This window comes from Bos mutus, chromosome 16, assembly GCF_027580195.1.
Source record: "Bos mutus isolate GX-2022 chromosome 16, NWIPB_WYAK_1.1, whole genome shotgun sequence".
Lineage (NCBI taxonomy): Eukaryota > Metazoa > Chordata > Mammalia > Artiodactyla > Bovidae > Bos > Bos mutus.
In genome coordinates, this window is record NC_091632.1 from 7,177,144 (window position 1) to 7,193,436 (window position 16,293).

The 16,293-nt window shown below is 46.6% G+C and overlaps 1 protein-coding gene across 7 annotated transcripts in view; it reads right to left on the reverse strand.

Annotated features, from left to right (window-relative positions):
• NR5A2 (nuclear receptor subfamily 5 group A member 2) overlaps window positions 1-16,293 on the reverse strand; it is a 128,008-nt gene that overhangs the window by 40,408 nt on the left and 71,307 nt on the right. For all 7 annotated transcript variants that reach the window (XM_070384675.1, XM_005902056.3, XM_070384672.1 and 4 more), the window contains 2 exons: window positions 10,810-10,929; window positions 4,531-4,678 (listed from right to left, as the gene is read on the reverse strand). In XM_070384675.1, the coding sequence (XP_070240776.1) occupies window positions 4,531-4,678; window positions 10,810-10,929 (268 nt within the window). The remainder of the gene's footprint in view (window positions 1-4,530; window positions 4,679-10,809; window positions 10,930-16,293) is intronic.

Genomic DNA, 16,293 nt, shown 5'->3' on the forward strand with positions numbered 1-16,293 from the left:
ATGATGCTAAAGCTGAAACTCCAGTACTTTGGCCACCTCATGGGAAGAGCTGACTCATTGGAAAAGACTCTGATGCTGGAAGGGATTGGGGGCAGGAGGAGAAGGGGATGACAGAGGATGAGATGGCTGGATGGCATCACTGACTCGATGGACGTGAGTTTGAGTGAACTCCGGGAGTTGGTGATGGACAGGGAGGCCTGGCGTGCTGCGATTCATGGGGTTGCAAAGAGTCGGACATGACTGAGTGACTGAACTGAACTGAACTCTATTGATGCATCTACTTTATCAGTGACATTTCCTAAGTCCCTGCTGTGTACCAAGCAATGAAACCTGGGATATAGAGAAAAATAAAGGACAACTTCTAACCCCAATCAACTTTTTAGGTCAGGGAAATCGTCTCAAAGAGAAGAAACCATCTCTTCCACTCAGCTGAGTATGAAAAAGTGCTGTCAGAAATACTGACCAGACAAGAGAATGACTCACAACAGTCAAGGGCACACACCAGACGAGATGGGATGCAATATGTGTCTATTTTCTCCTGCCACCTGGGATCGAACAGGAGTCCACCAAGCCCAGGCACGGAGCCCCGAGGCAGAGAAGATCCCAGCCAGGGTGACCTCTTAGCTGGGATACTGCCCTGAGCTCTCAGACCACATTCACGCCCCTGCTGGCCTGGACCATGCAACGACCTTATCCAGGAAGCGGCAGTTACAGGTCAGGTGACCTTCTCAGCTCAGCTCGGACCTTCGCAGCTGTGCACGTGTTTTCAGGTGATGCAGTGGGCGGGACCGGTCTCCTGGTCTTGGAAGGCACGCGGTAAAGACGGTATTGGGATCATGACTCCACACGCCTACCTCCTCCTCTGTGAGAGTCACCTCTGTCCTGGTGGCTGACAGCAAACGGCATCAGCAACCTCGATTCCTCTTTAAAAGGTGGGAGTACAAGCCAATAAACAAACATTTTATTTTGGCCTCTCTTGGGGCATCAGTTTGCACTGGACAATTAAGAATTCTCTCCACGGATGCAAATTATGTTATCTCATAGTAAGGTGAGAAGGGTTCCCAGGCGGCTGAGTGGTAAAGAATCTGCCTGAAAATGCAGGAGACACAGGAGATGTGGCTTTGATCCCTGGGTCAGGAAGATGCCCTGGAGGAGGAAATGGAAACCTACCCCAGTATTTTTGCCTGGAGAATCCCATGGACACAGGAGCCTGGGGGACTACAGTCCATGGGTTGCAAAAACTTGGACACAACTGAGCATAGTTAGGTGAGAAAAAGAAAAAATAAATAAGTAATAGGATTTTAAGAAAATAAAATAACCAGTGAAGACTGGGACTCTGGAGCCTACTCTATCACACACAGAGAAATATCCTGGAAGACAGGGCATTTTTTCACTTTTTCTTTTTCTAAACCAGCGTAATCAACTGATGTCTGCTTATGGACACAATTTGAAGGGGAAAAATTCAGGTAGCAGATTGGAAGAATTTTGGTCAGCTGCAGCTTTTACTTTAGTTCCGTCATTAGCTTTTCATGGAATCAGGACTCAGCTTCAGTGTAGGACAACTGTTAGGAGAAGCCTAGCTGCTTCCCTGGTGGCTCAGACGGCAAAGAATCCTCCTGCAACGCAGGAGACCCAGCTTTGATCCCTGGGTCAGGAAGATCCCCTGGAGGAGGGCATGGTAACTCACTCCAGTATTCCTGCCTGGAGAATCCCACGGACAGAGGAGCCTGGTGGGCCCCATGGGGTCAGCCCACGGGGTCACAAAGAGTTGGACATGACTGAACGGCCAACACACTGGTTGAAATCAGTCAGGGGATGCTCCTGTCGAATCTCCTCTTCTGGGTGAGGAGCCCAGAAAACCGAGATGCGTCCCAGCGTCTCCTCTGCATCAGTCACATCCCAAGGTCTGTGCCCTGTGACATGTCCATACCTATCGCACTTCTGTCTTCAAGGCTCGTTAAATCCACTGAAGACAGTTTCTAGTCCACTTTCCACGTCGCTACAGGGAAGGCAAATCTCCTTCAGTGACACGCCTCCAACCCTTTAAAAAGAATCCAGACTTTCTGCAGAATGAAGACTGTGGTCCCCAGTTTTGGTGGCCACTGCATCCCCGTGGTGGGGCAGGAAGTGCTCAGCTTAGGCAGTGCCTCTCGCCTGCCTCTCCAGCCACATCCCCTGCCAGTGCCCTGATGGTCCCCAGTCCATCTGCCCTCCTACCTCCCGTGTTTTGCACGGCGTGGCATCCTGTGTCTTAGGAGGCTGGACCTGCGAGGGCTCACACCTACTCTCACCACATCCACCTGGAAAGCCCACCTCATCTTTCAGTCCACACCGCCCCTGACCTCATATGAGTCCATATGGAGCCCCAGCCATCTCCAGGATCCCAGAGGCTCACGGCTGGAGCCTTGAGATAGGAATATCTCAAGGGATATTGACCACAGCAATACAGGAATAAACCTGGGATAGGAACACCGCAGGTTTCAGACTCAGGGGCACAGGGTCAGCTTTTGTGGGAGGCCCTGATGTGATCTCACATCCATCTTGGGTACAACAGGCTTTGGGGGCTGGCGTGGGTGCCCAATGGTGAATTACCACATCCCTTCCAAAGATTGATTATTTATTGTTTCTAAGGGGGACTAACGTTTTCCATTCAGAGATTGGAAAATACTTGGACTTTATGGCCCAAAACTATTCGTGATTCTTTAAAAATGAACCCTTGGCCAGACTTGGTTTACATCTACCAGAAAGCCATGCTTTCCTTTCTTCCTTAAGCCACAAACAAGAATAGTTTTAAGGGACATTCAACTGGGTATTCCCTGATGCTCAGGATCCTGAAACGGTTAACATACTCACTAGAGTGCAGTTCTGGTAAACGCATGGCCAACGGTTCAGGAGGATAACCTGTCAAGTTCGAGCGTTTCGAGCACTTTAGAACTGCCCCTCCCCCGCCACCCCGGGCCCACGCCCCTGACCACCCATCCATAGGATTTGGCAGAGAATATAATAATTTTGAAAAATGATGAACGAAAGATAAAAGTGATGAAAACGAAACATGGCTGATGGTTAATCTCCGCATCTTCAAATGTCACGCAGTTCTTCAACTAATTTAAAATACCATTGAAGTGAGATGACTCTCTTTAAATATTTTATCACTGAGATGCTGTAAGATTTCTTACACACACATTACCACATTTTTCATTTAATTACTGATCAAATGCATGAGTTGAAAAGACTAAGATCTTGCCATAAAGCAGAATAAATAGTGAGATGACAGCAAGCAGGCCTATGCTATATGTTCCTCTCCTTTAAAAAAAAAAAAATGCTCTTGGGACATAGACTTGGTTGAATAGAACTCTCCTATTTCTTGTGGTTAATATAGAAACCACACAGGTCCCAGGGCTGGCATGGTAAACCTTTGAACACTACATCTATGAAATTCTGTTGTCTTTTCAAATTTTCAGTAACATTTCTTTTTGCTATATTTATCACATTTTCCAAAATATGAAAATGTTCCTTTTCTTTTCAATGTTGACTACATGTGAAAAATTAACTCTGGTTCTATTACTTCAAACTATGCCTTTATTAGCAACAGTTGTGCTGTGCTGTCAAGAAGAATTTTAAAACGAAAGTACCAAATCTGGAGCGTAGACACATCTGTTTTACTTTGCAGTGTGTTTTATTGTTTTATTTCTTAGGATATGAATTCACAACTATCTTATAACTGAAGACTAAAGAAAAAACATATGTTGGTAAATCTGATTTCTGCATTTTTTTCATTCAAGGGAAGTTGCCTCCCTCAGCTGTCTGCCAATAAGTAATAAATGCACTTGGCAAAAATTTTATTTAAGTTGGCTTTATTAAGCCAACAAAATACAGAAATCAAGTATGGGACAGGCAGAAAAATCTGTGCCTTTGAAGTCAATAAAAATCCATCTCCTTAATCCTTTTTTTATTCCAAGCAGTGGTGATTTTTCTCAGCTGACTCACTGGGAACCTTGATTTAGCTAATCTGTCTTGCTTAGTTATTTCTTCTCCAAAGCTTTCCTAAAGAAGCATCCTTTCCCCTTGACAACCATCATCTTTTATGCTTGCCTAGTGTGTATTTGGTTATAAACATACTCTAGTTAATCCTGATAGAGATTTAAGAATCAAGTTTTTAATTACTCTCCATATTTCATAAGAACAAAAACAGCAGTAGCTTGCAAGCTGAAGCAAAAGGTACAGAGAGACGACCAAGAGCAGCTAAGGTGGCCCAAATGTGGCCCACGTGCCCTTCCGGGCCCTCTGCCGCAGCTTTCTATCAGGGTCGCCCCTGTTACGGCCATCAGTCATGACTCCTCCACGCCCCAGTCCACCCACTACGGAGCAACAACTCAGCCAGGACCACACAGGAAAACACGATCAAGCTGGAAGGTGTCATGATTAGAAAGGAAGGTTCTTCTCTTCTGGAAAAACAAAAACATGGATGGACTTCAAGGCACTCAAAGATCGGGATCATTTAGTCACTTGGATGAGGAAAGGATTCCTTACCTAAACTAAAGAGCACCAAGAACTTCAGACACACGAACTCTCGTTGATCAAACTGCAGAGAACGAAGCTTTGCCACCAATTCCTGTGCATGGCTCATGAGGTTGTTGAGTGTGGCCCCCGCCTGTGAGGCTATGACGGAATAGTCTACCTGCAACACAGAACGCGGCGTGTTAGTAGGAAAACTGCACGTGCAGAACTGGCAAGTCTGTCGTATTTACTGTTTATTTAGACTTTATACATATATATAAACACGCATATATACAATACATGGGGCTTCCCAGGCGGTTCAGTGGTAAAGAATCTGCCTGCCAATGCAGGAGACTTGGGAGACACAGGTTCAATTCCTGGGTCGGGAAGATCCCCCAGAGGAGGAAATGGCAACCCACTCCAGTATTCTTGCCTGGAGAATCCCGTGGATGGAAGAGCCTGGTGGGCTAAGGTCCATGGGATCTCAAAGAGTTGGATGTGACTTTTTTTCCTATTGTGACATGCCATTACCACCTAAGATGAAAACTGTTAACTTATGAATAAGTTTAAAGGAAAATACACTGTCCATAAAAAGTGAATCCAGAGAGGCATTCTAAATGTATGCTCAGTCGCTAAGCGGTGTTCAACGCTGTGAGACCCCATGGACTGCAGCCCGCCAGGCTCCTCTGTCCATGGGATTCTCCAGGCAAGAATACTGGAGTGGGTTGCCATTTCCTCCTCCAGGGGATCTTCCTGACCTAGGAATCGAACCTACGCCTCCTGTATCTCCTGCATTGGCAAGTAATTCTTTACCACTGCACCACCTGGGCAGCCTACATTCCAAGTGTATACAAAGTTAATTAATGAGGCAAGTGAAGGCAGAGATGTATTTATTGCTTATTTATTTTTTAAATGTTATTTAATAAAATTATTAAGAGACTTCATTTTAAAGTAATCATCATTCAAGACTCTATGCTTACAGGTGATGAAGGTGTCACATTTAGATTATTCTTTGATTTGAGTGAGTGATGGTGACGCAGTTGTATCTGACCCTGCAACCCCATGGACCCACCAGGCTCCTCAGTCCATGGAATTCTCCAGGCAAGAATACTGAATACTGGAGGGGGTTGTCATTTCCTTCTGCAGTTCCTTAGTTTGCTGCTTTCTAAAAAGCTACAACAACTAGCTACCCTCACGCGATTATTAATACATCACTCTCTAAAGACACAACGATCTTATTTATGAGAAGAATAATTTCTTGATTTGGAAAACAAAAAAAGGCTTATTTTCTTCTCCGTTAAAAAAAAAACGGAGCAGCAGATGCATCCATCTCAGATTATTCACAGGGACACCCAAAGTTCGACCTACAATAGTAAGTTAAGATGTTGGGGTGGCCGTCAATGGCAGAACCGGCTGTGCTGCTGCAATTACAGCATAACGGGAGAGCCCGGCTGGTACCTGCTGCCCCATCCTCTTCTTCACTGGCGGGCGCTCAGGCAGCCAGATATTCTTTTAGGTGCATTTAATATTTGCAGCAGCAGCAAATTTGTCTGGGAGGCAAGTCCTCATCTGCCACTCACCCGGAGCAGATTGTATTAAATTTTTATATTTATTGACATTTCATTACCATAATTGACTGCACTTGCTTCTCTAGGAGAAGGCACAGGGCTGCCTCCTAAGCAGGAGAACGAGTCCCTCGAGGAGAATTTGCAATTAAAAACAAGGCAGAATGGATTTTGTGTGTGTGTGTGTAAATATGATGAGTTGAATTTTCAGCTCTAACTAGAGAATACTGGGTGCACAGAAACCTTTTTTCGAGAGTGAGAAAAATTATGAGTCAGTGGAAAGACGACCCCCACAAAGGTGTCAATCAGTTTACAGAGAGTCAACTGTGCATGAAAAAGCCCCAGTTCATGCGTGTCCTCGGGAGGCCCCGCATCCCACCACACCGTCCTCCTCGCCTGGGCCAGGTGCCCGCCTCTCCCCCTAAACTCACACATCAGCAGCTAAGTGCTCCTGTGCTTCTGTCTCGGACCGTGTAAAAGGAAGGGCCAGCACACAGGCAGCCTGAAGCCTGAGCTGGAGGCAGAGAGGCCCAGCGGAAGGATGCCATGACCACTGCAGGGTCACCCGCTGGGCACGCCCAGGGATGCCCCAACCTTCACTGGACCAGGTCCCGCCAGGAGAACTTCCTACTCCAAGGACGTTCTTCTTACTAAACAGGGGTAGCTCAGCTCCAAATCCCTTGGGGACTGCACAGGGTCTAACTACCCTAGTAAGAAGAATGTAAATCCTGCAGGGACAAAGTGGGGTAGAAGAGGGAACGGCAGCCAGGGTCAGAGGTGGGGGAAGCCCGGGGCAGAGCGGGAGGGGGCCTGTGGGAGCCTCGGAGAGGCCCCGTCCTTTTGTGCCCTCCTCTCAGCGAGGTATTCAGCTGGATAACAGTAAGGGGCCACCCACTCCCATCGTCATTAAGAAATGAGAACAGCTGGGACAACATTGCCAAGTTAAACTTGGAATCACCAGCTGAAAGCATCGTCACTACAGCTTAGAATGCACATAACACGTTAAAAAAAAAATCACCAGCCAGCCCTACACCTGGAGAGTGTACCAAAGTAAGCCACAAGTACATTGCTACTGGAGAAGGGAGTGGTGACCCACTCTAGTATTCTTGTCTGGGAAATCCATGGACAGAGGAGGCTGGTGGGCTACAGTCCACAGGGTTGTAAAGACTCAGGCACGACTGAGAGACTGAGCATGTGATTCTTTTTTATTATTAAGATGGGGTTAATTCAATTCTGCAATGTGTGTGGTTCTAATAGGTAGGCAGTAAGTTACAAAGGAGATCATTGCTAGGACTGTTCATTGGTAAGACTGATTTTGAAGCTGAAACTCCAGTACTTTGACCACCTGATGCGATGAGCCGACTCATTTGAAAAGACCCTGACGCTGGAAAAGATTGAGGGCATGAGGAGAAGGGGATGACAGAGGATGAGATGGTTGGATGGTATCACCGACTCAATGGACATGGGTTTGGGTGGACTCGGAGTTGGTGATGGACAGGGAGGCCTGGCGTGCTGCAGTTCATGGGGTTGCCAAGAGTCAGACACGACTGAGCTACTGAACTGAACTGAAAGTTACAAAACTAAAACTTTATAGTTGCAAATGAAGTACACTGTAACTGAAAGGACTCTAAATTCATTTTTTAAAAAGATGGGTAAGTTAAAACTTGTGAGGTGTATGTAGATCAAATAGGTATGAAATAAGTTCAACTGTCAGAATTTCATACTTGGAAACATAAACACACTCTAAGAGAAAGGAACTGAAATGGTTTCACCGGACTCTAAACTAGCGAGGTGGACTTCGGGAAATCAATTGGCATACCGACAACTTTATCGCTATATATTTATATGCAGGCTAATGTGAGAGCTCAAACATGCTCATGAAGTGGGGGCTCTGATAACCTCTCCTTCAAGGATAATTTATCAAATCACACGGCTCTGAAGGAGGAGCAGTGATTTATTCCTGAAACAGCGCCCAGATCTGCAACTTCTTTACATTTTATTACAAACATAATTATATTTTCATTGTCGAATGTGGAGTTTGCACTCACCGCAGGAGCAGCTGGCCTTGTCTTTTATGTACTTAGTAAAATTAATTTATTACTGCCTTACCTGGAATCTTTGTGCCCATTAAATTCAAGGGAGATATTGAAGAAATACTGTAAGTGGATGTCCCCTTTGGATAAATTCCGCTCATCATGAAGGGAGCAACAGTTTTAGCTAAATTGCTTTCCGTTCTGATAGCTGCAATTTTTGATGACTTGTATGCTGGAAGATGCCTGTCTTTTTAATACGATACATAATAACAGAAGATAATGAAAAAGGTGCCAGCAGGCCCTTCCCATAGGAAAATGTTACAGCGGCTGTTCATTAGCGAGAATGTGCAAACACTTAAAAGTGGAACCACTTCAAAATCCTCTGTTGCTATTTTATATATGCACTTTCAGCCATACGTTTTGTGTGCATGTGGTTTAAAAATCCTGATAAGAAATGAATTCTTATAGTGATAAGATGCTAAATACTGATATGTAGAATTGATTTGGCGATGCTTAATGTTACTGACAATCATTTTTTTCCTTTTGGCTTAAAAAGGCTATTTAACGTACCCTTAGAGAAGCCAGAAGAAAAGACAGAATTAAAATAGCTAACTTCAGGGTTAAGTAAGAAATTCCGTTGTGATGGAAAACACGAAGTAGCAATAATTGATACTGAACATGAGAAACGCCATCCACTCCTTGATCATTCTTGGTTTGGAAAATCGGAGGAAGAGGGCACTTTCTCTACTTTTTACATGGTAATTGCCTTTACCAGGGTCAGCACTTAGTGCAAAATGAAACGTGAAATGAGGAGCATTTCTAAGAGCAGGAATGGAAGTGCTCTGAGAAAGAACGGCACAAACCCATTTGATTTCTGGAACTCGGAAGGACGAAATCAAATTAATTTGTGGGCTGAGTCTTGTTCTTCTAATGTAGCTCCCCGTGGGGCCCGGGAGGGAGGGGGTTGGGAGGCAGGCTGTGACGAGGCTCTGAAAATGGGTCCACTCCTTCCACAGACCCGGGTCACAGGCTGGAAACGCTCAACGGAAATTCAAAAGATCAGGAAGTCAAACCCGCTGAGGCTTGATCCTAGAAAGCCTTTTTCTCAGGAGCTGTGCAGGAAGCAGGGGCCAGGCAGTGATGATGGCTGATCCGATCTGCAAAAACTCTGAGACAGTGCTTGCCTTTAACTTGATTGGGAACATGTGATTTATCTATAATTCAGCAAATGATGTGGAAACAGCCTTTCACTTTCAAATATGCACTGCCGGGCTTTCACAGCACATAAACATTTATGGTTGGAAGTAAAAGATCACGGTGCCTGGGTCCTGAGGCCTGCAGCAGCCCCCCGGACTAATCGGGTCTCTGCATCCCTCCCATCATTTTAACAACCCACAGAAAACAGAAAACGGAGGCCAAGAACCAGGAGGGACATTCCAGAACGCGGTAAAGCTGGAATCAGGTTCACTAGGCAGACCTTCTCTCCTCCCAGGTGTCCAGAAGGCCAGGTGTCTTTCTTCCCTCAAGGCTTCGCTCAAATCTCACCTTCTGAATAAGGCTCAGCCAACCCGTCCCGTTAACACTGCAAGCCGTGGGTCACACAGCAACACGCCAGGGGAGGACACTGATTCCCCTCTACACGGCATCCCCCCGCCCCTTTTTTTTTTAATTCAATAGCACTTTGACTTCTCACATTTATTAGGATTATTGATTACCGTCAGCTTCTCCTGCTGAAGCGTTAAGCCCCTTTATCGTTTGACTACTTTTCTGTTTTGGTCACTAATATATGCCGAAGCCACAGGACAGTGAGCGAGGGGCCCTGCACGATGCTCAATAAATACCCGTGGACCAAACAAATACCCATTCATAAAGGAGTAGGACCTCACGGCAATTTCCTGTTTCCATCTTCCTTTTCGATAATGACTGGCTGGGGGGGAGTGGGACGAACTGAGCAAGTGGGACTGACATACACACCCCGGCCTGTGCAAAACAGATCGCGAGTGGGAAGCTGCTGCAGAGTGCAGGGAGCTCAGCTCGGTGCTCCGAGATGACCGGGAGGGGAGGGGAACGGAGGGTGGGGGGGCGCCTACGAGGGATATGTACACACAGCTGACTCAGTTCCCTGTACAGAAGAAACTAACAGAGGAGTGTAAAGCAGTTATACTCCAATTAAAAAAAGAAAAAAATAAAGGTGGAAGGGGGGAGAAAAAAACAGTGACTGACTCTTGAAAATGAACACTGCCTTTCCTTCTCACTTGGCTGCCTTTAGGCCAAAGATACAGATGATTGACATACAGTATTTGAATCAGTCTCTCCCACCAACATGATTCCAAAATACCAAGATTTCATCATTTCCAAGTTTTTTTTTTTTTTTTTTTTTTTAATAGCTAACAAACAAGTGTGATAGATTCATGCAGAAGCTTGGGGAAGAAACCCAAGGTACCAACCATTAATCCCGACTCAGCAATTGTTTTGACCCTTCAGAGCACCACTCGCAACCCCAGCAGGCCGGCAGGGGTGGCGGTCTGGGCCAAGTTTCACTGTAACCATCCGAGCGGGAACAGGGCGCCCCAAGTCAGCGTCTCTAAATTATATGCAGCCAATATATATCCCTTTCAAAGCGCAAAAGAGCTTCTGACCTAGTTGAATTCCTGCCATCCTGCACATGCTTAATAAAAAGACACTTCTTTTTTCCTTCTGGCGTCTACACTCACTTGTTGCCCAGTAACCAGGAAGATGGAGCCCTCCTTTCCGTGAACCACTTGTCGGTAAATGTGGTCGAGAATTAAGAGCTCACTCCAGCAGTTCTGAAGCAGCTTCATTTGGTCATCTACCTGTAAAAGAAATGGAAAAAAATGACTCTGTAACTCACTACTATTTTTTATTTTGCATTTTTTTTCCACACAAGAGAACCTACCATATAAGCCAGGAAAACCACCAACGGTCACCAGATGAATTCACACCCTCCCTCCTGAAAGTCCTTCTTTGCATTTGGACAAATACGTTTCAGGCCACAGAGAAATACTTAAGCAAAGTATCTGCAATCAATGAGCTGCTAGGAAAAGGTACTCCATCAGATGGGTCTACTTGTCATCAGTAGATCTATTAGCGTTTGCTCGTGGGAGGGACAGGCGCCTCAGACAGTCCTCAGTGGACCCCACTTGAATGACCCTGGATAGGACTTCCCTGGCAGTCCAGTGGTTAAGACTCCGCCTTCCAATGCAGACAAGTTGGGTTCCATCCCTGATCCAGATACTAAGATCCATGTGCCTCGGGGAGAAAGCCTGCACATCACAGTGAAGGCCCAGCACAGCCAAGATAAGAATAAGACATGAAAGAGGAGGAGGAGGAGGACGATTCACATCGCCCAGGCTTGTATAAATGGCACCCACTCCAGTACTCTCGCCTGGAGAATCCCACGGGTGGAGGAGCCTGGTGGGCTGCAGTCCACGGGGTCGCAAAGAGTCGGACACGACTGAGCGACGTCACTTTCACTTTCACTTGTATGTGTATCTAGAGGTTAATGCACTGAGCCCAAGCTGAAACAGTATATGGATATTAGCAAGTCAGGACTCGCCAGGTGGCTCAGGGGTAAAGACTCTGCCTACAGTGCAGGTTTGATCCCTGGGCGGGGAAGATCCCCTGGAGAAAGGAATGGCAACCCACTCCAGGATTCTTGCCTGGAGAATTCCATGGACAGAGGAGCCTGGTGGGCCCCGGTCCCTGGGGTCGCAGAGAGTCGGCCTCAAGTGAGTGACCGAGCACACACACACATCTGCAAGCTGCCAAACCGCGAGGATTTATATGAAAAGCAATCAGCACAACAGTTCAAGTGACTTTCAAATTTAGAGGCCCAGGGCCGTTGTCCTCAGTCTCAGCTAGTCCACGTCACACTAGACCTTGACCGGAACGACCACCAAGCCCCTCTTGACGTTCAGCTGCACTTGCTTTAAGATTTGGCCAATCCTCCCACAAACTACCTCCACTTCAGTTTCGGCATCTGAAACGTGGGCCGAGAACAGCACCTCCCTCCCACGTCAGCAGTGTGGAGTAAAATGCAGAGGGCTGAGTCACAGTGAGTCGTGTAGGCACACGATGCCACCCCCCTCCCAGGGGACCGCATTCTTCACACACCTATGCAGGTACAAGTCACACATGCACCGTCAGACGTGGAGGGCATATGGATCCATTTCCAGGACTATTTGTAACAGCTTCTCTTCATTTTGCAACTGTAACCAGCCAAAGAAATTGGTGGGCCTGAAGGTTGATACATCATGCTTTTACACAGATAACACCTAACATTTAGATGTCCTGTAACGGCTAAGAAGGGAGGGGTGGAGGAATAAATGAGGAGTTTGGGATTAATATTACACACGACTACATAGAGAATGGGCTTCCCTCGTAGCTCAGCTGGTAAAGAATCTGCCTGCAATGCAGGAGACCCAGGTTCGATTCTGGGGTTGGGAAGACCCCCTGGAGAAGAAAATGACAAGCCACTCCAGTATTCTTGCCTGGCTCCTCTGTCCATGGAGTTGCAAGAGTCGGACACGACTTAGCAACTAAATCACCACATGTAGAATAAATAAGCAACAAGGATTTACCATACAGCACAGAGAATAATATTCAATATCTTTAACAACCTATAATGGAAAATAATCTGAAAAAATATATCAATGTATATATAATCGCATCAGTTTGCTATACACCTGTAACTAACACAACTTTGTAAATCAACCATACTCAATTTTTTTTAAAAAGGTGCTAGAATTTTCTAAACCATTTTTTTTTTTTTTCAAATTAATTTAACTCACTCTTAACACTCATTTTTAAGTGAGTATTCAATGAGATTTGGATGGCTGGGGATTCTTAGGAAGTTTTCACTCATACACTAGCAGTTATACGAGCTTGTTGTTGTTCAGTCTCTAAGTCTTTTCCGACTCTGCAATCGCATGGACTGCAGCACGCCAGGCCTCCCTGTCCTTCACTAACTCCTGGAGTTTGCACAAACTCATGTCCATTGAGTTGGTGATGCCATCCAATCATCTCGTCCTCCTCTGTCGCCCTCTTCTCCTCCTGCCTTCGAAGTTTCCCAGCATTAGGGTCTTATCCAATGATATAAGCTTAGGACTATTTCCGTGAGTCTAGGAAACAGTGAATGTGGTCAAGCCAGCACTGAACTTAGACTAAGGATTCCGGGCACAACTGTGTACTTTCCAGCTCCAAGAGCTTGGCCAAGCCACTTAGTTCTGAAAGCCTTATCTTCTCACCTAAAAATACACGAGTAGCTCTTGTCATGAGGATGGAGTGAGAGATATCCTCATGTCTCTCACTGTGAGACAATACATTAATGCAGAAACAGTGCCAAACACGAGGCTCCCGTCTGGAAGAGCGTATTGACCCTACTTAGAGGGAAAAAGGCAACTGCAGAGATTGAGGCTACTCTGTGATTAGGAAAACAGACCCAGAAACATCTCCATCAGAAATGATCTGAGCTGGTGAGTCGGCTCTGACCAAGAGACCTCCACTCCTTGAGTAAACATGTGAAGAGTCGGGTGCTTGTTGAGAGTAAGGGTCACGTCTAGGGTGTAACGGTGAACGAGGCAGAAGCAGGCCCTCCCCGTGGCAGTGACTCCTCTTCAGGGAGAACGCTCACCAACTCTGGTGCGTGGGCTCAGGAGAGCAGAAGCTCAGATCCTGCTTCACAGGAAACCTTGGGCGCTGTGAGTACAGGCTGGGCGACAGCAGCTGATGAGAACCCACCTCGCAGGCCTCTGAGCACAGCTCGTACTAGAAGGCGTGGGCCTGTCTTCACATCCACCCCTGCTCACATCCAGAGGCAGGAGGGGACAGACTGGCTTTGGAAATCTGTTTCCTGGGTCCTCAGCTTCTTCGGACCTGGAAGAGGAAATGGCAACCCGCTCCAGTAATCTTGCCTGGGAAATCCCGTGGACGGAGGAGCCTGCAGGGCTAGTCCAAGGGGCTGCAGAGAGTCAGAAAGGACTGAGCAGCTACGCACAGCTTCGTCAGGAGTTGCAGTAGTGGGTGAGATTGAGCACGTCGGTCTCTCATGCCAGCACTTCATTTCCGGCTTTGTACTTTGTGCTGTTCATGTCATCACTTCTTCTGATTCCACCAAGTGCCACGCTTGTTTACCTGTCTCCCCGCTTTTTAGCTGGGGGTGCCCAGAAACAGCAGCTCTTGGGGGGCCCAGCGCCGCGTCGGCAGAAACGCTCGTGAGATAAACAGAGGAACACAGGACTGATGGAGGTACCCTCACTCCCGTAAGTGCCTGCTTGCGGCCTGAGTCCCTGGCACTTGACAACAGCCAGAGCCACTCCTCAGGTGCTTGCGGAAGGCAGGGCCCTTGAACATTCAGATGACCCCACACGCGGGCTGGCGGGTCTGGACCCACTGCTGGCGCTCGGTAAAGATTTCTTGACCAATTGTCATTTTAACACCCCTCTCAGGCAACTGATCCCTTGTTTTAAGGCTCTCTGAGGAGGCTTTCCAGGCTGACATCCCAGTTCAGTATTTCCATAATTGATTATGTGATATTTTATGTTATCTTGAAATTGGCGAGTAGGCAACTTCCCTGGGCTTTGCGTGTCCTAATTTGTACGCAGCTCTTTGAATGAAAGGACAAGGCAAATATGACTCCTTCCTTATCTCCAGATAAGAGATGTTGGCAATTGCAAAGATAACTTCTCTTTAGAAAACAAGCTTACAGGTGATACGGCGGTGGGGGTGGGAAGGAGAAAAACTATCTCCTCCTTTCGAGTCAGTTCTCTGGGTACTCATGTCGTCAACACTTTCGGGTGGACGAACGGACTACGATTTCCAGGACACATCAGAACCTCGAACTAGCTGGCAATGCCACCTCACACGATCCTGCATTATCAGCTGTAATAAAAGGGAGGGCTTATCTCAGAAGCCGAGCTGCTCTGCGGGCAACGACTCAGGCTGACATTATAGATGAGCGTGTGAACGAGCACAGGCCTCACGGGGTTGCCCGCACACCTCCCCACAACCCAGGAGGTTAATCATTAGAAACCTGTGCTTTCTCATAAGTGCAGTCAGGCTGGCAAACAATTAGAAGAAGAAAAATGTGTGGATCTTTCTCAAGCCCACAGTGAACTTATCAGAGCCTCTCTGATGCCCCCTTTATCTTCTCACCGTCTGGCCACGGAACTGTGAGTCCACGTTCCCTCTCCCAGGGGCCTTTATTTGAAAATCGCCGTCATGAGTCACTGTGGAGCAGCTTCAAGAAAGGCATTTTTAGGAAAATATTCAACTGACATGGGTCAGTAATTGAAAGTCGACGAAAACCCATTTCCCATTTCTGATCATTAAATCTGGTGCGTACCAGGCCTCGAAATAGAGACTCGGGGGAAAAACGGAGGTGACCACACCCTGCCTTCAAAAAGTCACACTCCAAGGAGAAGCATCGGAGGGTCCATCTGTTATTATAACCCCATGTGTACTGGATGCCGGGGCCATCTCACCCTGCTTCTTTCTCTTTTTTAATTTAAACTCTTTAATTTGTGTTGGGGCAGAGCTGCTTAACAATACTGTGATGGTTTCAGGTGAGCTGTGAAGGGACTCAGCCCTACATACACATGTATCCATTCTCCCCCAAACCCAACCCTGCTTCTTTCTTGGGGGTACTCCCAGCGGCTCAGGGAAGCTTAGAAGGACAGTGTGTTTAAGCAGGTCTTAATGTTGTAGGATCATTTAATAATACACATTCTTTTTTCTCAGTAGCTTCTATTAAAAGAACTCGGAATAAAAGATTTAAAAAGCAGTGTGACGATTCTAAAGATAACACGTATACACGGCTATATTTAAAATGGATAACCAACAAACAAGGACCTACTGCATGGCACAGGGAACTCTGCCCAATGTCATGTGGCAGCCTGGATGGGAGGGGAGTTTGGGGAGAATGGGTACGTGTGTGTGTGGTTGAGTTGCTCCGCTGTCCACCTAAAACTACCACAACACTGTTAATCGGCTCTACTCCAATACAAAATAAAAAGTTAAAAAGTTCATTATGATGACTGCAACATATCTTAACCTATTTTCTGCTATATAAGCCAATAATAAACCACTTATTATTTATATTGGGCTTCCCTGGTGGCTCAGCTGGTAAAGAATCCGCCTGCAGTTCGGGAGACCTGGGTTCAATCCCTGGGTCGGGAAGA